Below are 25,610 nucleotides of genomic sequence, written 5' to 3' on the forward strand. Positions count from 1 at the left end.
GCCTGATCGTAACTATGGGAACCACATGTTTGCGGCAGTGCATGTCCCTAGTGAAGAAATTAGCAAATAAATTAATCTGATATGATTGTTTTCTTGTTGTTCTTTGTATGTTTGTTTGTTAGTTTTCTGATTCTCGGTAAAGGAGATTTATTGGTTCTCCGTTCGTGATTTTGAACTAGTGATCGCGCTGCGGCGTTCCGGGCTTGAGGTTGGAGTTGAAAGGTCTCGAGGAGGAGGCTGAGAGACGTTAGCTAGCAGGCTAGCAGATTAGAGGCTTAAGAGCGGGGAACCCTGCTGGTTGTCAGCTACTCGCAAGCCAGAGACATGTCTGGAGATAAAGAAGATGGGGAGACGGCCCTGCCTTGCATTCTAATCACAAGCTGTGACCCGGGGTTTAAAGAAGAGGAGATAGTCCGGCGTAAGTAAAGCATGAACACAGTAGGTTAGTTAAGCTAAGCTAAAGCTAAGATAGCTGTAACAGCGGTTTACTGGATGGTCTGATACCGCTGTCACAACACTAGCTAGAGTTAGCAAGGTTAGGTACATGTCAGCTATACCAGCCACAACGAATGACGAAAATATTCAAACGTGATGAAAGGAGAACAGTGTCGTGTCATTCGTGGTAGTGGACCATTTAACACGTCGATTGGTTTCCTCAGGTTTAAGGAACACGCTAGCGAGGTTTTGTGCTCTGTGCTTAAGTACAACCATAGCTAGGTTGGCTAGCAGGTTAAGTTAGCTGTCAGACTGTTATTATAGGATTTCATTTGAATCTAGCTAGCTAATTTGTCAGATTTAACAATCTGGATAGCTAATGTTGGCGAGAAATGTTAATATCCGATGTTAACTTAATTTTTAATGTTGACTGTCATAGCTGCCTCAATTGCGCAAGGTTTTTGAAGTGTCCCTGTGCACTTTAATAATTTACTATTGTCATACCATCTTCTTACATGACACGTGTACACTGGACACCTATAGCTAGATGTCTTTTTGCAGTGCTGTTAAGAGAAAAAAACCTCTTTATTAACATCATAATTGGTCAGTAAATACATATTTCTAATATTTTACTTTATCAAAATTGAAATGCAACTTAATGCCCAGCAGTAGGCAGTGTTAAACCTTAGATTATAAAGTGCAATACAGTTAATACAGCGTTTGTTTAATAACCCAGTGTTTTATTCATTCTTTGCAGAGATCTTGGGTATACCTTCATTGCCAGAACCAACAAAAAAGGAAGATGTAGTGGTTTGGTATCCATGGAAAATCAACAACAAATACTATACTGCTAATGTCAGTTTTTGTGTTGTGCCAAGTACATTCAACATGAATTCTGAAGTTGCCCAGTCTCTGCAGGCTCTAATCATCTACTTTGACAGTAAAACTGTAAGTGCCCAATGTTAAATTGCAGTTGTTTATTTTGCAGTGTTGTATTCTTCTATGTTGTTTACATGCTTTTATGTTACAGAAAGATGGCCTTATTGGTGTCACTCCATGGTTATCAGTGGTGGACGACATATCCCCTGAAGTTCTCATCCTAGTGTGTGACCATGTGTGTGAAAATGGTAAATGCCATACAGCCATATCTAATTTTGTTTAACAGAGCAAAGTTGAGCCTGCTTTTATGTATAGACAAGGGAGCTGGGGTATTTATCATTCAGTGATGTCTGCTTTTATAAGAGTGGTGGCAAGCCTGAGGTTCACAAAATTCACCACCTAACAGTCAAAAAATATGAGACAATTCTGTGAAGCACTGTTCCTGTTGCTAAAGGCTTATGAGTTGAAAAACTGTTCAGATTGGAGAGTGCCTATTGTATGTATTGTGTTTAACATGTGAAGAATATAATGTAGCAACATTTTTTACCATATCGCTGGGTTTTTGTTTGGGCTATTGCAGGTGTGAGTAGACAAGAAGCTCAGCAGTGGTGTCTGGCTCATGCATTTGAACTGGTGGAACTCAATCCTCAGGAACTGCCTGATGAGGACGGTGAGAGACATATGCCCATTGCATACAATATATTCTCATGGGCTACATTCATACACAGAGCCTTTTATCAGTGTCTCATATTGCGGGTGTTTATTATGTCTCAGATGACTTTCCCGAGTCCACTGGAGTCAAGAGGATTGTTCAGGCTCTCAATGCCAATGTGTGGTCTAGTGTGGAGATGAAGGATGGTAAGCTTCAGCTGTTTTAAATGTACAAAACTTTGTCATGATAAATAATTGAAACTAACCCTGCATAATTGTTAATTGTTGGCCTGTGTGGTACTGGAATGGCAAAAAGATGCAATACGCAAATGAGCTTTTTTCGTGTCATGAGGATCCTGACCAGTTAAAGACATTCCAGATGTGGTTTTTGTGGGTGTTTTGATGACCACATTTGCAAATTTCAAAAACACACAAATAATATTTGTCAAAATATTTCGGATCAGTCTTTAATGACGTTACACAGGTTTACAGGTGTTGTTAATTTATTAATATATTAGTATATTGCCGTGTGTAGCTTTATAATCACAATTTAGTGTTCTCTGTGCTTTAGATATTTGCACTTTTTTTCAGAACACAATCAGGGATTTGGCTTGATGAGCAGTTTAGTGGCCTCTCATCACAACAACCCACGGCCCCTGACAGAGGCACAGGTCAGCCTTTCTTAGCTGAACTAACAGAAGATTTGACTGATATATATGATATAATGTGAATATGGCTAATCTGAAGGGCAGAGTTTATCTGACAACCTCCCAAAAAAAATTAAAACACTGATATGTCAATATGTGGTTCAGCATTCCTGAAATACAAGTCCGCAACATTATATAAATCAGCCTGTTGGGACTGTAGTTTAGCTTCTGTTTGGAAATTGACCTTAATGTTAATCTGACCTGTCATTCTTTCTTTGACTTTCCAGTCCCAATCTAAACGTGGAGATGAGAATGCAGAACGACCAGAGACAGAAAGATGTCAGAACAGCACAGAGGAGGCAGAGTCAGTAGTAGGTAAGTGAATATACAGAAAATGTACTGATATGCAGCTGCAGTATGAATTATGTACATGCCCTTCAAATTAATTTCATTCTAATGTGTCCTATAGACCCCATGACTGACATGGACATTCAGGAGCTGGCCAGCCTCACAGTGGGCGATGCAGATGTGGAGAATTTTGAGCGTCTCTTTACTAAACTTAAAGAGATGAAAGGTGAGGCAACATATCTGAAGAGACAAAATATGAAGCATAGTTTTGAGGCAACAAGTTATCATGCAAGTGCCTGCCCTCTAATCCAATTATTTAAACTAGGTGACTTGCTTTTGATTCCCCTCACTCTCTCTGCTTGCTATAGACAAAGCTTCCTCTTTACCACATGAACAAAGAAAGGCACATGCAGAAAAAGTGAGAAAGTTCTATTATCCACAACAAAACTTCAAAAATAATAAATAAAACTTGCCAATAGAATTTGCTGCGCTAATTCTCATCTTTTAGGTAGCCAAAGCCTTTTGGATGGCGATTGGTGGGGACCAGGATGAGATCGATGGCTTGTCATCAGGGGAGGAGAGTTAAAGCTAGACTGTCTTCTCCCAGGCTGCAGTCCCCAGCAAGCCAGTTTGTTCCCCAAAGCCATCACCATCGAAGTCAGTCTGGTCTGCTCAGCCTTGGCCACCAGTCTGTGGCCTCCAACATGGGAGAGGGTGGGTGGGGGTTGTCATGACATTCCTGTTATTATCCTCTCAAACCCGAAAACCTCAATAACTCAGCATGCAGCCATTATGGGCTGCTGGCTTCTAAACACTGTAATCTAAGAAGGATCGCAAAGGGTGCAGTGGGCAAGACATCACCCACAGTCTCTTCTCTAGTGGGTGTAAAACATGACCTGCAGGTCCATGCAAGACAGAAGTGGTTGGTCTAAGAGAGTGTGTTTAAGCCTTTGATTGTTCTGCCATTTACTGGCTTGGTTTCGAACCTTTTTTGCATCGTCCATATTTTTCCAGGATGTACAAGCCCAAAATTATGGATGGAACAGTGTGGTTGTTTGAACATCTCAGTAATTTGTCAAAGAAACCTTTATTTTTATCATAATCATAACTTAGTAATAATCATTAACAATGTTAAAAGAAACACTGCATTAATTAACTATGCACTCTGTTATAACCAATATTAAAGGCATTCATTAAAGCAGACATTTAAAAACAATTTTCAATGTACATTTTTCTCAAAATATCATTTAGGGATCCCTACATACAGGGATGGTAGGAGCCATAAAATGATCATTTAATGCTTAGAAAAATGCATCAAAAATACAGTTTAAAATATACATTTTATTATTAAAAATTCATGGATACCAAAACAAGGCAACACAACAGAATAGCTTAAACAAGTAATGCAAATAAAGCCTGTGTAGGTAGAGAGAGAGAAAGCACATTCAGAGCAAACCAAAACTAAAGCCAGTGGAGAGCACATGGAGTTAGCCTGGAGTTCTGCTGTGTTGTAAGGTCAAACAACCACTACTGAAAGCTCCAAAAACACACAATTTGTTCAATAGCAGAGGGTAATTTTTCACAGGCAAGCTTTGAGAAGATGAGTGATATTTTAACATGTATTTGCCCATTCCATCAATAGGAAGCTACAGCCTATTGTACCCACTCAAACAAGAGACAACACAATGCAATGAACTGCTCTCTTTGTGACAAAATCAGAAATTGTAAGAGCATGCAATTAATCAATTGTTTTATACATTCTACAAGAAGAAAAATCCAGTCAAGGAAGTCATACTCTTCAGACTATTTAATTACAAGATAAAAAGCCCTTTTTTAGTGACAGGGCTTGGCTCAAAAAACACATCATCCATAAAACCAAGAGCACCCTCTTGAGAAATCAACCTCTATAGAAAAATAGGAGCATACCTCAAGAGCTGCCAGCAGTACTTGCCCCACCCCCACATTTGTTTAATAAAAATCTCTTACTATTTGCTTCAAAATACGTGATTTTTTTTCCTCTACACAAAAATAATTGGTAGTAAAATAGAACTACATGGATGCTGATGTATGAAATGTGTGCCTTTCTGCATGGAGCTCTGTTTATCTTTCAAGTGGGCTAATGGTCCTGAGTTTAAAACATCCCTTTGATGTGTTGTTAAAACACAAGAACATCATACTGCAAGTTATGTTTAAGCATCTTGAAAACATACTGAGTGACTGCTGAGCAACCAAAATATGCAGAAATCTGACTTGCACGCATATGCACAGGCACAGTGTATAGGAAGCAAATAGCTATTCTTATACCATGTGTCTCATATCTTCACATTTCAACTGCCAGTTTCTTAAATTATTGCTGTTTCCTATGTCCACTGAATCTTATGTACCAAACTTAAGAGTGAGACATCTAATCGAGGATCAAGTCTACCCCTCATATCTAAAGGGATGCAATTACAAGGACAAAGGGATGAGTGATCTTGGACCAGCACACTTGCACGCTTGCTAAACATGGGCCTGAGTCCACTCACCCCTAGACAAGGGCTTGGGCTGCCCATTCTGAAGCCCAAGGTTTCCTCTCTTCACAACTGAAGAGTGCTGCCCTACCAAACTGCTAATGACATCACTACCAGAAACCTGCACATCTTAAAGGTAACCAGCATCTCCGTTCTCTCATTTCTACTCTCTGGCTCACTTTAGCTGCTGGACCTGTGTTTCTGCAGCCACCTTACAAACATTCAAAGCTTGGATTTATTTTTTATTTTTTTGTTCAAAGCTAGGCTACATCCAAGGAGCAACAGCAAGTGTGGAAAGGTGGGATGAGGGGAGAACACACTTAACGTGGGTAGGTGCATCCAGCACAAAAAGTAAGACGTTTTTGGGTATGCTAAATTCACAAAAGCTCGTTAAACAACACAAAAGTAATCACTATTTAATAATTAATGATCACTATATTAATCAAAATTATGTTTGCTGGGCCCACAAGAAAGGAAGGCCCAGGTTAGCAGACTGCTGCTCATAAGGTAATCCCGCCCTGCCCACCTGTGCTGCCTATAAACACTCAACATAATGTACAATACTCAGCATAGGACAAAAGCAAAAATGTACTACTGCACTCTTCAGTCCTCTTACTTTGCCTCCCCCCCCCAAAGAAATCGAAAAATTACAAAATATCTATAATTCTCGTGTCAAGCAAAATTCAATACTTTTACAAGTTTACGTTTCCAGGGGGAAAAAATGGCACTATCAGTCACTAGTTTTGTCACTGACAAAATTCCAACACTGGTCACATTTCCATTCAAGTAATTTTTGATAAACTACTTTAGGCTTAAAAATGTTTGTCGATATAAGCTATGTTTGTAATGTTTTAAGTTTTAATTTTTAAGCGCCAAAGCAATTTTCGTTTTAAAAACACAAAAACACTCGAGTGAAAATATAGCCATTGAAGAGACTTATGTTTACTCTTTGATAGAGTAGTAAGGACAAGTGCTTCTCATCATCATTGTGCTACACTAGACTAAGTACCATTAAACAGTTTAAATATACTCAAATAAAAACTGCACTGAATCAGCCTCTAAACTGTGCTGACCTCCTCAGTGCATAAAGATTACTGTGCAATTCCTCCACACCCAGCGGGATTAGTGAGCTTCAATGCAGAAGTGCCTATCTTACTGTCCACTTTAGGACAGCCTACAGCTAGGCCAACAGGCTTGCATGCAGCCCATTCAAGAAAGGCTATGGAAATGCAGTACTAACCCTCCTGGCTTATGAAAACACCACAACTAAATGCACAGAGCAAACTGCTGGACCTGTGTAAAATTTATATAAATTTCCCCAAATCATACAAATACACTTCTGACTCAGTGGTATCTGTGCACACCAGTAATTGCATTTTAAGTACTGTAAGCCTTATATAACTGTTTAACAGACAAAAAAAAACATCTGAACAGTTACATATCCATGTATTTTTTCCATGAATATGAAAGCTGTTTCAATTCCACAAGGTTAAATACCTCATATTTTAATCTAGGCTTCAACTGCTATACACATGTTAAAAAAGCAAAAAAATATATATCTCTGTACAACAACAACAAAATAAACAATACACCATACAGGATGCACAGCTACATGAGCCATGGTATATACGTATCAGCAGTGGAAAGTGCTCAAAACCTTCTGTGGGGAAAATGGCAGGACCAACAAGCAGTGGAGTGACACTGGGAGGGAAACGCTTCAGAAGACCTCCACTCCATGCTGTCTCTGATGCTGTGCAGGAGGGAGGTAGGTTCTGGATGCTTTGAGATAGACATCTTTCCCAGGGTTGTGCGAGTGATGCCAGGTGTCTCCTATGACACGCTGGAACAACGAATGCTGGGTGAGCCCATTTGGGTGAGCACCTTGTCTAGCCACTGCAGGGGACCGTTCAGATGCAGCTCTATCCAGCAGGGGGTGCTGGTCACTGTCTGTCGTCTGTAGGAAGGGGGAACTTTTAGTCAGAAATGCACTCAGCATTGCGAGCTTCTATAGGCTGGTCAACATTGCTTCTTAAAACATCCTGGTACGATGACAATTTAGAACATTATTACTGAATCTCATGTACTGGCTAACAAATTCAAAAGTACTGAAAGGCCTTCCATGATCATGTGTACAAATTGCTCCAGTTTTCATCTGTTTGTCTGCTGCTCTACAGGCCTCTGTAAATCTCACCCTCCATCTCTGTGTGGACACCACCTACACCCTCCCGCCCATCTATGGCATTCCTCCCATTACACAACACTCTCCCGCTTCCTCTCTCCCTCCAAGTTTACTGTGTTGCTCTGGCAAAACCAGATTCTTCCTAAGCAAGGCAAGTTTACTGTATAGCACTTTTCATACACAGCTGCAATTCCATGTGCTTTACACAGCTGTATTAGACATAGAAGCTTGCTACATCCCCAAGTCCATCAGCTAAGGAAAAAAAAAAGGGGAAAAAAAGCATATTCATCATGAATGCAAAATCCTAAATCGTGTTATATTTACACCAAGTCCCTCTTTTAAACTCTCCTTTGGTCTTCCACTACAGAGTCCCTCCCTTCTGGAGAACATGTGGGCAGCATGAGCCACTGCCAGCAGGGCGCAGAGGTGTTCAGACCCGTCCTGTGCTTCTCTCACAGCTAAAATCCTATGAGTGTATCTCTATGGGTGAAAAGGAGGTGGAGGCCACAGATGGAAACCGTCCCTCCTCTTATCTGACCACAGGAAAGGCCCAGTAAACCAAGCATGCACAATTTAGAGCAGCTGAAGGTCGTCATACAAGCACAATGGTCTACTTAGAAACACTTCAGAATCAGCACCAACATTTGTATAAAAAGAAATGAGCTTGAAAGTGACTAAAGTTTGGATGTCTTGCTATTCAAAACTAACTAGCGGTAGCAAGGCATGTCGTGTGTTAAATTTGAGTTTACAGCAGAGAAAATTAGAGTTAGTGCCTTTCTTAGTCAAAGGAAAGTGTAACAGTGAGGGATTAAAAGTGTATGTTTTAACATTTGGAACCTGTGAACATGGTTCCTAATGCTAAAAGCCATAAAGTGAAAAGCCTCTAGTAACACCAGCACAAACACTGCCACCAACCCACTTACACCCCCCCCGCCCCCCAGGTCACACCTCACACACTCTCCTGATGCTAGCCTTGGCCATGATGTGTAATGAGAAGGAGTAAGAGAGATTGCACAAGACATGCACACTCCACCTCCCCATTCAGCTACCACCCCAGTGTCATAGTCATACCACCACTGACACACCTGGTTTTATTCCTGTTCTTAGTTTTAGTGGCTCATTTAAGACCATGACGCTTGCCCAATGGACAAAAATGGACCAGGCCCTACCCACCTGAAAGCACAGATCATACTGTCATCCTTGAACCACCATTTGCAGTCTTCAAATGCAGACTGAAGACTCACCTCTTTGAAAAGCATGAACAATTTCTAAATTTGCACTTTTGCAAGGTTTTAGTTTTTTTGCACTGACTTCCTGTCTCAGAGGGCTTTAGCTTGATGATATGCCTAGACTCTGGCCTAGCTGTACTAAATACTAACCGACAGGGATATGTTACTTAGCAATAACAAAGCACTTCTATTAGTTCCTCTGGACAGTGCTGTGATTGTGAAATGTCAATGTGTGTGTTTATACCTGTACTCTGCTCCCCATCCCTTCACAAAACTCATACGGATGGTACACATGCGGGTAAGCTGGTACACAGCCTCAAATCCCTGATTCACCGACTGGGCCAACAGGGCAGCAAACTCCTGGTTATTGAAGATCTTCAGATTACATCCTGAAAGGAAACACACAGGCACGTGCATGCACATGTGCGCTTGGCTGATCTCATGGAGCATGAGGGGGAAGTATGACCACTGTCCACATGAATGATTTATGAGCAGTCTAAATCACAGCTTGCTGACACAAGTGTTCTGTGTTTTGTTGGCTTACCTGGAGGGATCTTACACACGGTGGCAGGGTGCCAGCCATAGCGCTGGTTACAGTTTGGACTCTGGACAAAGATGGCACTGTCACTGAGACACTCTGCAAACACCTCCCCGCCTATGTAGTACAGCCGCACTCCCCGACCTCAGGGAGGGAGAGAGAGAGAGACTACATGTCTCTCCAATGAAATATTTTACCAGGAGAACCAGGTTCATGTCATGCCCAGCCGAGAGCTAAGGAGGAAGTGAGTGGTACCGATATGCCTGCGGGTGAGCTCCACGGCCGCGTTGCGGTTCACATTGGACAGCAGGCCGAGGCAAAAGCGCTCCGCGTTGGAGGGGTCCGTGAAGCCGTCCACGGTCAAGGAAGGCTGGGAGGCGTGGAACGTCTCTCCCACACGCTGGTTCAGCTCATAGTATGAAATGGAACACCAGAATGCTGACTCGCAATATGTTACCGGCTGCAGGTCTGCAGGTAGGCAGACACACACGCGCGCGCGCGCACACACACACACACACACACACACACACGTGTAAGAAACAAGAAATTTTTTTGCAAAGAAAAAGAGAAGTAACAGTTGAGTTTTAAAGAAAAGGGATCCAAACGTAAAAGTGTTTGGCAATCCACAGACATCCTGAAAGAATGAATTAATGAATAAAACAAACAAGGCACATTTGAATATGTCGGCCTAGTGAGCAAAGCTGGGTAAAGGGGAAAAAACAGCCCTCCTTCCTCAGGTGTGGCCCTTTAAAATCAGCAGGCTATTTATTATTACTACAATAGGCCCCCTATGGCTCACCGTGGAGCTAGAATAGCCCCGCACCAGGATATCATTACATTACATTACCCTGGGCTGTCTGAACACAGAGGGGACAGAAAGAGTCCTTCCATAGGAGTCTTCCTCTTACAGCAACACAGGCAAACCCATGTAGATTATGACCTCGCTGAAGATTTAGGCTTCAGCACACAGCACAGCATCACACAGACACGTGCACACACACTTAATAACAATAATCAGACAACATTGATATCAGTATCAACTAGGGCTGCATGACAGAGACAAACTGCATTGTGATCATACTGCTACGCTATGATTCCGATATGCAGAATCCAAGATAACCATACACTGATGAACCCCGGCATTGATTAGAATTAGCCTGCAAGATTTTATTTTGAATGCCATGAGTCACGAAAACACCTACATATAACGCATCTGAGCTGTCCAAGATTGGTTATCATGCTCACAACACACTTTGTTTTAATAAATAAATAAATAAAACAAAACAAAAACACACACGAACACCCCCCCCCCCCCCCCCCCACAAACAAAAAACAAACTAAAAAACTGGTTTTAGATCCCTTTTGCATGTTGCAGCCTTCAAAAACTGGCCAATATTCCAAAATATGTTTAACAAAGGAACACGAAAGAAATAGGCTGCCTAGTGCAGGCCTGATATGAAGGAAAGTCTCACGGTGTTCCAGAGAGAGAGAGGAGAATCAAAACATCCTGTTCTGACATCACTACCCGGTAACAAACAACTGACCAGCAAAGTGTAAACATTCCTCTTACTGTTACTTAATTTCCTTTACACACCCACAGAGCCACAGTGAGTGTCCAAAACACACAGCTACAAAAAGCAGCAGCAACAAGGCAACTATGCCGGGGGGAAAATGACACCCAGAGTCACTGTGTGCTGGGTTCAAGGCTTTATGGTTCCACCCTGAGGTTGGCTCCTTTAGCTGTGTGGTGGGTGTGGAAGCCTGCGGATGCACATTTCCAGCACCACTAATCACGCCTGGTGCGCACACGCACGTATGTGTGCACACCCACATGCACTAGGTTACATACCACCAATAATCCAGCCAGATTTAAAAAAAAACAGCCACCATGGGGTGGAAGTATTTACTGGGCTCCTCATTTACTACCTGCCTTCACTTTTGGGAATATAGATTAATCTCATGATTTTCCATTTATAAAAGTTTTGTTGGACACAGAGGGAAAAAATTATTTAAATTTTAAATAATTATTTAAAATTTATTTAAATTTTCTTTTGACAAAGTCTTGATATGTATATATTAAAACATGCCTGTAAATTGTATGGTGTATTCAAGGGTAACCCTTACCAAGGTTGTTATTTGTAGGGGAAACAGGGTTGGGAGACAGGTTTGGAGAACCTGTAACAAACATATTGGAATGGAAGATCAGCCAGTAATCAGTGTTACTGTAAGCAAATTCTGACTGGAAAGATAATGTCGAGATAGAGAAGGAAGCTCTGACCTGTGTCCATGCTGTGGTTCATCTGGTGATCACTGCTTTCACCATCTTCACTGAGGTACCCCGGAGGAGGGGTCTCTGAAATGGAGATTGGGGCTTAACACCATTATATACCTCACATACACATACAGCTACAGCACACTGGATGGTTCCACTACTATAAACATTACTTTGGTAAAAATTGGTGTTTCGGATACAAAGTAACAGATTCTTTTTAAGAACACTCATCTACTCCACACTGCTCAGTAAAGAATCTGTTCTTATAGCAAGTGACCTAGTTCAACTTGTAGAGGGTGGACCACGCTGTGAAAGGTGAAAAAATGGGTCAAACATCTAGATCAGTCCATGTCTTACCCAATTTGATAACATTTAGTAAGGACCCAGACATAACACTGATTTTGACAAAACATCTTAAATCATTAAGCTGAAGGGATAGGACAGAGATAGACAGACATGAGAGGGACAGCCTTTATGGTTTAGCCCTGAGGTCACGTCTGGGTGGCTGAGTGTGTGGCTTCCACCCCGCCCCCCTCACCAGGTATGTAGTTGATCTGAGGCTCTATGCCAGCAGGAAAGTTAGTATTCTCAGGAATTGAGTGGCTGTAGTCGTCCAGAGGGGGAAACTCAGCAGGAATATCAGTGTGTCTGGGAACCAGCACAGGTGGCAAAACTGCGTGCGCGCACACACACACACACACACACACACACACACACAAAGGACAAATCAAAGCAATTGTGTACTGTTGTGTACTGTTTTTTAAGAGGGATTACAGCCAAGTCTTCAGATCTTCGTGGCAGCAAAACACTGACTAGCACGCACCCATGTGCATGCACACACATCTGCTCAGAGGGCTCACCTGGCGTCTCTACACGTTGATAGTGGTAGGGGTTGACACAGACCTCATCCTTCTTCATGTGGAAGGCGAATTCACACAGGTCTACAGCACGCAGCTCGTGATGGGACTGTAGGTCAGGCCAGCGCCACAGCCGGCAGTAGATCACATGAGGAAGACCTTTCCTGTGAGAGACCTGCAGGCGCCCATCCAGTGACCTGAGGAAGAAGAAGGGGGACGTATTCATTACTGGGCTTTCAAAGCGCTTAAGGTGTATGCTCAGAAGTGCCGTTGTACTTTGGCTAATATTGGCTTGTACAATTCTCTCTCGCATAAATCTTCCTTCATGCTTCAACATATGTACAGGAGCATATCCCAGAATTGCAGTAAAGTGTACGTACACACACACACACACACACACACACACACCCCATTAACGCTTCTTATTAAATTGTGCAATCTCAGCCTAGAAGTCTTTCTGAATACAGGGATAATTATCCAATTAGCAACAAAGCAACCTAAAAAGTCTAAACACAAAGAACAGCAGACTCAATTTAAAGAGACAAATTCCACTTCTTTCATTTCGTGTCAGCACCTTCCAATAATGCTCAGACTATGTGCTCTGTGAAGCTTATAGCAGGGCACAGGCAGCATGCTGAGACAAAAGGCTCCCTGTGTACACACTTTATGATGTCCTCTCATCTGGGCTAATTAGTGAAATAATGTCTGCCACTGAATAAAAATCTTCTCAGGATCAGTACCAAGATAGTGCTGAAACGTCTCAGATACTACCATCTGCATCAAGATATTTATTGGCTGACAAAAGTGCTTCTGTCAGTGGGAACATATAAAAGAGGCAGTTTTATTTACACATTTAATCCAATGTTTCTTGACAATTCCTTTGTAATACCCGTGATAACTAAACAACTTTTCTTTTTTACTTTCTAAAGTGATGATATTCAAATAATTCAAGGGGTTTGCTGGTCTTCTCTCACCCTCTTTCAGTTAGTCAAATTGAATGGAACAAACAGCTGCTCGTCGCAAGGTCATTCGATGTGAGAGTAGAGTGCTACTTTGGCATGAATCATCCTCATGCGATTGTGTGCCAGGCAGCATGACAGTCTCCACAAAAGAACTCCATTATCTTGCTGCAGTTCCACCTCAGATCAGGGTTCTCTCACTTTCCTCATGGACCACTGGCAGAAGGAGGGCCACTGTGTGTGTGTGTGTGTGTGTGTGTGTGTGTGTGTGTGTGTGTGTGTGTGTGAGAATGAAAAAGCGAGGGATGAGTGACGGGAGAAAGAATACATCAAATTGTCACTCCACGGCAAGAGAGCTCAAGCGTCAATGGCAGAATCGCAAAAGTGTTGTTTCCTTCATAATCTCAGATCTGAGCAGCCAGAAACACACACACACACAGTATAAGCTTTGGGAGAGCTCACCATGGCAGCACCACAACACTAGGAAACCCAACCCAAAACCATCACTCTAATTATCCTTCTTACAAAACAGAATATTTTTCCAACAGTTCCAATTCAGCAATGTGCTACAGATTTCATAATTCAAAGAAACATTCTCAGTTGCACGCCTCGTAAATTATCCACAAGAAAACCCCCAAAATCCATTAAACAGAGCTATTTTTAAAAAGATGCATATTTTATTCACCATGAAATGAGACACAAAGAACTGCAGACCGGCCCGTCTGCGAGGATGTGGAGTGAAAGAGCCAGCAGCCTCTATTGTTCAGTCCCATCGGCTCAGACAAAGAAAGAGTCTGAAGTCTCCAAGTCACTCTATCAGGCTGAAATACACTTTCTATTCTGACTGCTGCAACCCAGACACACAGTGGTCCCCAACCCCCTTGAGCCAGAAATCAAAGCCAAGAGCACCCCGCACCCCTAACCAACCCTCCCCCCCCCCAGTCTTGGGTCCACCAAAACTGAACCGGGGGAGGGGCACCCTTAAAATTCTAAAAGGAAGGGCTAGAGACTGTAGACACTCTGTAAGTGAATCACTATTCACTCCATTATGAGACCAAAATAATCAGTGGATGCATGAATAGGTTGATTGGATATCCTAAATTGTCCTGTATGAATGCGACCTGTGTGTGAGAATGTGTACATGCATGTCCAGTGATGGTCGGTGCTCTGTCCTGGTCTTAACCTCGTCCCCTGTGCCGGTGCAGTCCCCCAGAGGGCTTTGGTTTCTGATTGAGAGTATGCTGTGCACAAATTGGCTGCCGCTTCTCATCTTCGTTTGAGTGATTGTAAAAGATGATAACTGTCTATAAAGTGCCCTAGAGTCTGAGACAGGTGCTATATAAATGTTAATAATAATAAAACAATAATAACAACAACAACAATGATGATGGCAATAACTAACAACAACAACAAAGTTCATGATAAAAGGGAAACTGCGGAGATGGTTAAAGAACAGAATTGTAGTTGACCAGTCACCTCTTCCCCATCTCTCTACCAACCAATTAGGTTCTCCCCACAGCTCAATAGGCACTCTTACACATCCCCATTAGAGCCGTCATCTCCACATTCATTAACCACTTTTTGATGACCTTACGTATTGAAGCAAAAACAGAACAAAGTGTTTTGTACCCCCTTAAACATGTACTACAGGGGTGCATTCTGGAATTCCAAAGCCATACCTATATCAAATGGGTGTAAAACTGAAGAGGGGGGTTGTCTTCACTGTCATAAACCTGTTGCTAAGGAGTTTTGAATAAGGCAGTAGAAAGGAGTGAGCCTGGAGAAGACATGTGGAAGAGCCCTGACCTCAGCAGAAAAGATCAGCTGGAGATTTTCTGAAGTGGCCTCTGTGCCTTAAGCAAAAGGAACTGAGAAGCATAAAAGCATCCCAATATCTCTGTGATGTATTACAGCTGTTTCTGCTGTTGCTGTGTGTGTGTGTGTGTACGTACATTTCCTAGCCTCTTCCTCTCCTAACCCCCAGCTCTCAGGCTAAACCCAAACCAAACAGTGACCCACGCCCTCCCCAGGGCCTCTGCCGCATTCCTGGCTGCTGAGCAACCATGTTGCAGAGCGCACGGGACAAACAAAATGTGTGCGCATTTGCAGTGCCTGCAGCTTTTCAGCAGTGACCATAAAGTGATGGATTGAAGTGGATGGTACATCCTTGTAAAGAACATTTAAATAATTAATTTTGCAGCCAAAAACAGACATGGGTTAGTGATGACCTTGTGTTTCTTTGGAGTTTCCAAGTTCCATCCCCATGGAGATGATCACGATGACAATGCAACAGTATGATCCAGACTCAAACTCACACTCAGGACAAGTTTGTATCAAAAACTCCCATTAAATGTGTACTGAGGGCAGCAGAGAAGTTGACAGTGATGTAAAGGACCCTGTTTGACTAAGCAGACAATGAGGTGCAGCTGAGAAGCAGTCACGTGTTTGTTTCCGCCCTGTGGAGATGTCTTAGAAGAACAGGATGTATGCACTCAAACTGCCATTGAGCCCAAATCTCAGAGGGAAAGAACCGATGCAAGTAAAAAAAGAACAAAACAGGAAAAACATGGCACAACAAATGATCTATAATAAAAGAAGTCACTGAAATGCTACTTTGGTCAAGGTCTCCACCATCTGAAAGAAAAACAGCACACTTGCCTTTCTCTCCCATATTGACCCCAGGCTTGTGTCTGTATAGTCAGCTCCATTTAATAACATGAGTCATGGGGGATTCCTGGTCAGCTTTCTCTCCCTACTTTCTCACCCTTTTCTTAGCCTAAACAGTCTGCCTGCCCACTGAGTAAGCAATTGCTTACTTACACACACACACACACACACACACACACACACACACACACACACACACACACACACACACACACACACACACACACACAAGCTAGATTCCTGTCTGTAAAATTTACAGGCAGATGCCCAGTTCTTGTGTCTATGCTACAAATCTTTTTCGGAGCTTATAAATACATACATGTATTATAATGTTAAAGTAGCCTTAGCAAGAACAGTGGCTCTGATATCAAGAGCTCTGGTTAATACGTAATGACCGTGACTGCTGGATGATGCAGTATATTTCTGACAGAAAAAATAGGTCATTGGAAAATACAATCAGACTTGAGTTTCTGAAGAAATGGCACAGAATAGTAGCTATCTACCCATGTAACAGACAAGCTTACTTTGACCCATCAAGCTCGTAAATATACACAAAGCTGCTCATAAAATCTCCCAGATAAAATCATGCAGTGCTGAGTTATGAAAGAAGTAGGTGGAAGCCTGGTTGTTTACCACACTGAAAAACAACTCTGAGCTAACCGCAAGGGTACTGAATCCAATCACACTGGAATAAGAACACAAACTACAAAAATTAAATAAATAAAAGGTCTCTCTCTCTCTCTCACACACACACACACACACACACAGTCTCTGCAATCATTTACACATTTTGATCAATAAGTATTAGTCAAGAGGAATGTTGTTAGTTTTCAATCATCAGCACCAGCATAACTGACAGAACCAGCACCAACCACCCCTTCACACACCCACATTACTCCCCAAGAAAAAAGGTCAGCTCAGCTAAACTGTGAAAAAAATGAAAAAGCACAAGATACATTTATTAATTTCTGAGGTACAAAATTATTTGAAGAATTACTATGATTTGTATTTGAGCAATATGTTTGACTGAAAAAAAACAAAAAAAACCCAAATAGATTTAATGCCTGTAGAGAAAGTTCTTTGGCTGTCGATTCAGTACTACGCCATCCCTCACTATGACATATTAAGGTCTACTTTCTCCTGAAAGTGAATTGTTACTATCCACTGTCTACTGACTTACTAGAATGGATAACGTACCACACTGACATTTAAATTAACCGTGAACTGTTCAGCAGGGTACTGGTCTATGAGCACCTTTAACCTGGAATCACATGCCAGCATCCTGCAGTTTCGAACACACCCCGTTAAAGGACAACTTCACCAATGTTACAAAATTTCTTTATCTTTCAATGGTTTAGATACAAACAAAGCCATTAACAGCGTTTTGGTGTGAAATGCGCCTTTCCAGAGAAATATACAAAGTAGGAATTGATCACAAATGTACTTCTCGTAACCAAAAGTACGAAACATTTAATGGCTCTAAAAGCTACACAAAACTGACGAATTTGTGGCTTGAGACTGTTCTGCGTGGTTTGTTACACGCCTCTTTGGCAATAACTTTAAATTATGAATTTCTTCCATGTATCCCCTCATAATTGCATTCTCAACTGAGATTAATTCGCGCAAGCAAACGTGCTTTTGTTGTTACTAGCCTGGGCTTTCCAGCTGCTACAGGAACCTGAACCACTTAACTATTTAATATTAATTTTAAAATCTATAGTGACCAAGCTAGCTCATTCTCACATTGGCATTATCTAAACAGCGCGCCACCGTCCCATTTAGAAACATGTTGTATAATAGTTCCTCAGCTAGCTGCTTGCCTAATGCAGCAGACGGTTTATCTTATTTTGGCCGTTCTGAAATTGTATATCTTTGAAACAGTTACATAACAGATTGCTATAGGATACTTAATATTATGTTGGTTTTTTTTTGAAGGATAGAGGGATTTTTTGTGTGGAGTTGCTGTTTTCTCGGGTGGGGGGGGGGGGTATTTGCAAGGCGACGCTATAATATCTAACAGGCCAATATTTGCTGGTAAGCAGTAAGCCTTAGCAAAGTTAGCAACTAAGCGAGAACTAGCTGAACTAGCATACCGAAAAGACCACATTAAGCTTTGCTAGCAATCATAGCTAAGCTAGCTAGCCATCATTAGCTAACGTTGCAGCCAGGCTTATCTGCATAAATCGTTATCGGACGTGTACTACAGTTGATAGCAGTTAGAATTCACAATTAACTAGTGCATCATTTCAATATACAATATCACATGACATACCGCATACTTAAGTCTGCAAGAATCGAAAAGGTTTGTAGCACATAAAATGTTAGCCGGCAGCATAGCGGTTACCGAGGTAGTTTGTTAAGATAAGATGGCTAATGTAGCTCGCTAGCTAATGCTAACTGCTTTGGAAAAAGGCCAACACAGCTCACCAGACAAGAAATCTGGCCAACATACTAGGGTTTATCTACGTTATCTGGCTCACAATGTTACAAACAAAATACAACATGTAGCTAGCTAGCTAGCTGACTAATACATTTTTTTATCCACACGTTTTGTATGGAGCTTCGAATGCAGGTTACACTGGGCCACAACAGTACTAATCTCTGCCAGCTAGCAATACCTCAAAAACACAATTTGGCCGATAACACATACCTTGGTATAGTAATACATTTCGTACTGAGGTCCTGGGTGGTAATAGCTTTTTCCAACTCGTCAAGCTGTCCGGTCTTCTTTAGCTTCTTCACTAGACTTTTCACCGCCTTTTCACACCATTTCTCTTCTTGCCCATTTTGCTCTCCCTTTTTCCAACCAAGGAGCCTCTTCACAATCGGTGGAGTGAAAGGCAAAATAGACATCTTAGGCACGGTTTCGCGTACAGCTGCCTGCCTGCCTGCCTGCCCCTCTCTCTCTCTTTCTGTCTCTCTCTCTCTCTCTCTCTCGTATGTACGGCCAGTCAAATTCGGGGGGGGGGGGGGGGGGTAACAAAATTAACAAAATTCCCCTTTTAAGCAAGCTAGAATACTAGTAAAATCTCGCCCAAACATGAAATACCGAAACTTTTTTTTAGTTCCTAGCTATTCCAGACACAGAGCTAGAGGAGGGTGGCCAATGGCAGCGCCAGCTACTCAGTAGCTTAGTGCGGAACAGTCCGCCCCCGTCCCCGTCGTCTTCCTCCACCTCCTCCTCCTCCTCTCCTTGCTCAGATCATAGCTTGACATTTTGGGCAGTAAAATTAACATACTCCACCCTCACATGGGTTCGAATGTTCTCTCTTTTAGGCAATTTACGTAACGAAAATTTTTTTTATTTTCACATTCACTAAAAAGTATATTTACTTTTCACCAAAGACCCTTACCCCTGCAGCTTATCACTATGGACCACTAACCAAGCTCTCTGGAAAGTGACAACTGCTCAAATCTAGCCTCTAAACAAACAAACAAAAACATGTGGAAATTCAGAAAGGTGTTTCCTGGCATGCAAGTCCTGTAAAGTGTCACTCCATACTGAGGCTGAGGGGAGGGGTTAGAGGCAGCCTTATCCCTGGGTGCACTCCCATGTATATGCAGGCCTGTTGCAGCTTGCCCCATCTGTGCAGACATTGGGGGATCTCCCATATCTGTACATGTCTATTCAAGAACACACTGGCCCTGTAAGCTGGCTGGAGGGAACATGAACTGCAGAGCTTACAATTAACCTATTATTTATTTAAATAGAAATTTTTGAAATCCGTGATGGCATAGGTTTTCTGTATTTTAGAACTCAGGAAGGTCCAAACAGTAAATGTATGGTATAACTCGCTTCTTGCCTGATTTATACACTACCCTCGCTCATGAGAAGTCAGAATGTGTGACTTTTTTTTTTTGCTTGTTGTAACACCAGCTATCATTACTTTCCATTTATTAGCTTACAGGAAGAGTTCAGCAGTTCACTACTATCGCTGCTGTGTATTCAAACATTGTTCTGGTGGATTTTGGGATATGTCCTGTTCTCCCCGAGATCTTTACCACCTATTTTTAACCATGTTATTTTGTTTTATTCATATATGTACCTCATTTTCAAAGGTGTGTAAAATCAATAGAGGCTCTGAATCATCATACAGTGAGCCAAGGTAGATACTGCTATGACTCATTCTAAGAATCATATAACTGTACATTGTAAAAAAAAAAAAAATGTTAAAAAGGGAAAAGTGGCTAGTTGGTTGCTCCCATCATTTGTAGTGTTGACACATTCTTCTTTTACAACCCACAGTGCTGGCTCTGAATATAGAGGACCCCACTTAAGCTGATCTCTCTCTCTCCCCCCCACCACACACTATAAGCACTTTCGTTTCACCTTGATTGTGTCCTGGTGGCTACTGGTCGCTTTGGTCCAGTGGTGTAGTGTTATTGATAAGTGTAGACCCTGCCAGTCTCTTTGGACAGAGCTGGCCTGAGGCTAAAAATAGCCCTGCGCAGAACCTAGTCCTGACAACGCCTTCTTCCTTTTATCTATTTATACCACACCATCAATGGACGCCGTTATATTTTCACCCAGTCCTTTGCCATGGTGTCATGCTTCCTAGATTCAGTGAGAAGCTCCGTACAAACTCTTGAGGGTGGATGATCTGAAATGATAGAAATATCAGGCTGACAACTGTATCATACTTGTAAAGTTAAACCTCTATATCTGTGTTCCTTCATGACCCTTTTACCAAACTGAAAGACACCTAAAATCGACACCTGATGCTGCAATTTCGGTGATGGTTTTATTCTTCGGCCAAAGGACACTAAGCATTCAGAACTGAACTGCACAGCAGCAGGGTCGAGTGAATGTTGCTGAGCAGACTGAGCAGAGGCTGCGTGTGCTGCCATGCGCCTCTGCTCAGGCCTGCACAAGCCCAGCACCTGTTTACACCCCAGGGACTGGACCAGGACAGCTGGTGTGGAGTGTGGACAGAGCCTGTGTGTGTGTGTGTGTGTGTGTGTGTGTGTGTGTGTGTGTGTGTGTGTGTGTGTGTGTGTGTGCGTCTGTGCAAGATCAGGGGCAGATGGGCTGTGAGAAGGGCAAGTTTTGGGTCCAGGGCTAAGGGGTGGGGGAGGTTGGGGGAGGTCTGGACAAAAGGCTGAATGCGTAATGATGGTATACAATCTGATGGATAACAAAGGTATTGTGTTGGACTGCACTCTGGGTGCATGGGAAGCAGCCCAGCTTCAGTGGGGAGTGGGAGGATCAGGTGGACTTTGCACTGTAGTGAGAAGTGGAGGAAGATGGGCATTTTATGGCTTTGTGTAACCACAATAAAACAACACTGATGGCAACCTGATGTATTTGATCTAGACCGTCTGGAATGTGTTTTTAGGAATTTTATAAAGGACCTTAAAGACTGTGCAGTAGTTCTCATACTTTACAATCATTACAAAGTCAATCTGTCACAGTTTGCCCATCTAGAAATTTTGGCATGGTAACATCCTCTACTCCATGGTAAGTTCAATACTTATCACAAGCTGAATTTATCAGGTTCACCGTAGTCTGGTTGGTATGTTCAGAAACTGGGTCAGCAGTTTGGTTCGAGCCACCCTGCATTACACGGTCCAATCCCCCAGGGCGTCCACATGCCAGTTCCTGTGACATGCTGACGTTTAATTATGGCCACACCCATTTCAGGCAAACACCCCTGCTCTAATTTCCTCTTACTTCTTGTACTGAAGTCAGATATTATAAGATGGTGCTGTTGTTTATACATACTTCGTCGACATTACATTACGTTATAAATAAACTGGGATTCAGAGGAAATTATATCTCATGATTACATATCCGTTCTCTTTCGTTCTTGAAAGTAGTTTATACAGCAAAGTATACCGTTGATTATTTATTTTCTAATTTGTCTTTGAAGAAACGTGACTTATTATTTATCCATTAATGAAGATCATTACAAAGACTGTGAGGATTGGATTGATGCTATATTAATGGCTTGAAATAACGAGTTAGGTTCTAATGTATAGGACTATCTCATAAGTCCATTCGATGAGCAATAAACAAAGAGCCTAAAATTTCATGTTATAACTATCTGTTGACATCTAGTGGTCAGATCCATTATTGCACAGCTAAACCAATTTGGCTTGATAAACTGTTTAATGTTAAACAAAACGTATTTTTATGATATGGTGTGAAAACATATAGAAATCAGAAATGTCAAACAGAATGATTCTGTTAAATATACAATATATGTGATTCTGAGCCACTAATAGTTACACATGTAACAACTGATAGGTACGCATGAACAATCACATTAAAAAAACAAACAAACAAGAGCATATAATATGTTGTCATAATTCTACTTGACATGTTTCCACACACACACAGACACCCACCCACCCACACACACACACACACACACACACACACACACACACACACACACACACACGATTTCATACTCACTGCCTGTTCATGCCTTAGAAAACTGTCCCTGTCATACAGCATGTATACACACTATCACCTTCTCCAAACATGATGGAAAAAAGTCCAAAGTTCAACAGTGGTATTTATTTTCATAGAGGTACGGAACACTGTCTCAGACTGGAGCGGTACAGAGGAGGTAAGCATGCTCTGGTGTATCTAATACTCCAAAACCCAGAGGGCAAAACCCCTATTTGGTACATGAGGCAAGCCTAGCCCCATGCACCTCTCTCTGGGGACACTTTAAGCCAGCCGCGGGCCACATATCCTAACTGCCTTGCTGATCGAGGCGATCCATCTCCAGCACAGCCTGACCCTGGCTCAGTCCTGCACACGCCCATGTCCCAGGAGATGCAGATCTGCAGTAAATGAGTGGGTTGGGTATTCATGCGCTTCATGATGAGTGAGGGTATGAGAGCACATTCAGCCTCAGGCTTTAATGAAGGAGGAATGGAAGAATTATTGGCCTGGACACTGTCTACAGCTGCTGAACACACACCTTGCACACACATGCACACACAATTGTGTTAATATCTTTAAGAGGGCTTTCAGATGAACTGGATCCTTAATCATAAACCTAAGCTTAGCATCAACAGTCAAAGAGAAATATTCTAGAAATTGGTTGCTAGTTTGTTTTTTCAAACAAATGATGCATGTTGTTTAAAAGAATAAGACTTTTCCTTATAGTGGCCAGAAAAATGCCCCCATCAGTACACACTTGAGGGCTTCAAACACACTTGAGGGCTTCAAAAGCATTTCTTCCTACTAAACTAATTATTATGAAATTACTTTTAGCACAATCATCACAGAGCCCCCTGCTATGAGGCAGTGTTTTTGTATGCATGAAATTGCCTAAGCTAATATGGGTTATGAAATGGGGCTAATGCTGTGGATAATTCTGACTACGACGCACACCAGCGTTATTTTCCATGAAATTGGGGCCTGTCTCTGCTGAGGAGCCCGACAGCGGTTTGCTTGTAAATGGCTATGTATGGGTAATTAAGCATTACTCATGAACATTAAAACATGCTTACTGTGGCCAGCCGCCGGCTGGGGAATGTGTCCTCTCTTGTGAATACAGAATAACTCCGTACAGAAGGTTTAAAAAATTGCAAAGAGGTCATCTCAGTAACTGGTTCCCTATTCTCTTCTGCATAAACTCAACCATTTAGAAAGTGTAAAAGTCACTGCGTAATACATGTTAAAAAGCACAGCCCGCAGCTCACTAAGTCGGACTGTCTTCCTCTTTTTTTGGGTTTTGTTTACATTAATGGTTCAGGAGTATTGCTGCACTCCTCAAATCCGATACTACACTAACAACTAAGACTTTTTTGTAAAAATTTATTGTCGTACAAATTGGTGAGGCTCACGAAGCAAGCTACATAATGCTTAATTAGTTCACAACAGCACTGCCATTACCTCATGCATCGTTTCATTAATTTGATGCAATTCTGGACTGATGCTCCAAGCAATGCAATAAAATAGTAACTACCATTGCCACAAATCGTGAATGTTACTTTTATGGTTTAATAAATGTAATGGATATGAACTGTTTTGCACTGAACTCTGTTTATGTGACCTAGTGATGATGGTCCAGTCATACTTTGCTTCTGGTACTTTTCCAGTAAATTACATAAATCTCATGTTGGTTTTGGATCATTTAAATTATTGTTTAGTGAAAAACCAACCCGATTTCTCATGGGAAAAAAATGGCTGTTTTTTAACCATGCACATGACTTTTATTATAATGATGCAAGAGTTAAGGAATTACCTGCTGCGTTTCAGAAGATTGAATGTCGTCTGCTCTTTACAGTAATGCCATGTAAACAGTGTAAAACGGGAGTACTGACAAGCACACGGCCCATTCAAAGTTCTTTTATGTAATGTGTGAATGATTAATGATTACTTCTTTTGGAACATCTAAAGAACTTTCTTTCTCTCCCTTCCTCTCAATCTCCCTCTCCCTCTTTCTCTTTCTAACTGTCTCTCCTTCACAGTCATTAGTGCAGCTCCTCCAGTCTCTAGACAACATTCTTCACAGTCTTCCGGCAGGGAGTGACAGCAGTGAGTGTCCACGCACAGACCGCTCCAACACATACAGAGGCAAGAGCGGCTACTGACGAACGATCGCACGTGGGCGCCCAGCGTGGACACGCGTGAGGCCGTGTGGGTTTGCACGAGGATGTCAAACGCGTGGCGGAGATTGCTGGGGGAAGGGCCTCGGGACCCGCACGGACCCCTAGTGCGAGCTCGTCGGCTGCCTGTTGCAACCCCACTGTTTATTTCTGCAGAAGACCCGCTAAAATGCGGTGGATTCCAACCGTCGCATTTGGGTATGACGACTGGGCGCTACATGTCGGCACAGTGGGGAGGGAAAAGAGGAAGATAGTATGAGGGAGCAAATAATGGGAAGAGAGCAAGGGATGAAAAGAGAAGAGACTTTACTCTTGAAAATGGCTGGTAAGGTTGTAGGACTTGACTGGTTCTGGGTGTAACCACTGGTTTCAATTAGTATACCAAATAGTAATAATAAGAATAATATTAAAATAATATTTGTAGCAGTATCTATGAAATCTGCTGTAAGATGTATCTCGGTGCTGTAGGCAGGGAACCTGCTTGTCTAACCACTCTTTACACAGCGTAGCACACATTTTCTGTGCAAGTGTGCAGGAGAACTGCTGCGTCTCATTCCGAGCACGGCATAGCTACGATGGCAGTGTGTTCGGATCCGTATGTCACCCATTGCCCTTCCTCCCCCCAAAGCCTGGTCTCATTAGTGCCAGCTTTATGACACAGCTCTACCTAAATGCCGCGCATTTTTCCATTCGCCTTCCCACCCTGCACGGCACCCGCTGCCAAGCACACACACTCACCGCGTGTAGCTACACAGAGGCAATCACGGCCACAAGCTGGGTTGGGACGGGGAGGTCTGTACATTAACAAAAGCCTGAAGAATGCCATGACTGATGCGGAGGAATTGGCTCAAAGTAGGCGTGTAACTGC

At 42.3% G+C, this 25,610-nt stretch overlaps 2 protein-coding genes across 3 annotated transcripts; one reads left to right on the forward strand and one right to left on the reverse strand.

The window, feature by feature from the left end:
- Positions 1–59: 59 nt before the first annotated feature.
- aagab (alpha and gamma adaptin binding protein) lies at positions 60–4,176 on the forward strand. Its single transcript, XM_027022362.3, has 10 exons — positions 60–418; positions 1,193–1,383; positions 1,466–1,562; positions 1,895–1,984; positions 2,089–2,172; positions 2,557–2,636; positions 2,900–2,987; positions 3,082–3,186; positions 3,329–3,378; positions 3,469–4,176. The coding sequence occupies exons 1-10, from the start codon at positions 325–327 to the stop codon at positions 3,544–3,546; spliced, it is 957 nt and encodes a 318-aa protein (XP_026878163.3). The 5' UTR covers positions 60–324; the 3' UTR covers positions 3,547–4,176.
- Positions 4,177–4,281: 105 nt separating this feature from the next.
- smad3b (SMAD family member 3b) lies at positions 4,282–19,302 on the reverse strand. 2 transcript variants are annotated; one of them, XM_027022361.3, is made up of 9 exons: positions 18,822–19,300; positions 12,549–12,742; positions 12,227–12,361; positions 11,695–11,769; positions 11,541–11,591; positions 9,672–9,884; positions 9,423–9,560; positions 9,123–9,267; positions 4,282–7,424 (listed from the first exon to the last, which is right to left on the reverse strand). In XM_027022361.3, the coding sequence occupies exons 1-9, from the start codon at positions 19,022–19,024 to the stop codon at positions 7,301–7,303; spliced, it is 1,278 nt and encodes a 425-aa protein (XP_026878162.1). In that variant the 5' UTR covers positions 19,025–19,300; the 3' UTR covers positions 4,282–7,300. The 2 variants fall into 2 exon arrangements, with proteins under 2 accessions (XP_026878162.1, XP_081571577.1); XM_081715451.1 differs by lacking the exon at positions 12,227–12,361 and having other exon boundaries at positions 18,822–19,302.
- Between the last annotated feature and the right edge of the window lie 6,308 nt (positions 19,303–25,610).

This window comes from Electrophorus electricus, chromosome 6 (assembly GCF_041902795.1).
Source record: "Electrophorus electricus isolate QZ-2024a chromosome 6, ASM4190279v1, whole genome shotgun sequence".
Classification (NCBI taxonomy): Eukaryota; Metazoa; Chordata; class Actinopteri; order Gymnotiformes; family Gymnotidae; genus Electrophorus; species Electrophorus electricus.

What these genes read in the sequence shown, in the direction of transcription:
- aagab (XM_027022362.3), top strand. Translation starts at nt 325, where the DNA reads ATGTCTGGAGATAAAGAAGATGGGGAGACGGCCCTGCCTTGCATTCTA. An exon ending in TGACCATGTGTGTGAAAATG is followed by an intron (nt 1,563 to 1,894) that starts GTAAATGCCATA and finishes GGGCTATTGCAG; the next exon opens with GTGTGAGTAGACAAGAAGCT. An exon ending in TAGTGTGGAGATGAAGGATG is followed by an intron (nt 2,173 to 2,556) that starts GTAAGCTTCAGC and finishes ACTTTTTTTCAG; the next exon opens with AACACAATCAGGGATTTGGC.
- smad3b (XM_027022361.3), bottom strand. Translation starts at nt 19,024, where the DNA reads ATGTCTATTTTGCCTTTCACTCCACCGATTGTGAAGAGGCTCCTTGGT. An exon ending in AAATGTATTACTATACCAAG is followed by an intron (nt 12,743 to 18,821) that starts GTATGTGTTATC and finishes CTTCTTCCTCAG; the next exon opens with GTCACTGGATGGGCGCCTGC. An exon ending in GGATGGGGAGCAGAGTACAG is followed by an intron (nt 7,425 to 9,122) that starts GTATAAACACAC and finishes CCCTTCCTACAG; the next exon opens with ACGACAGACAGTGACCAGCA.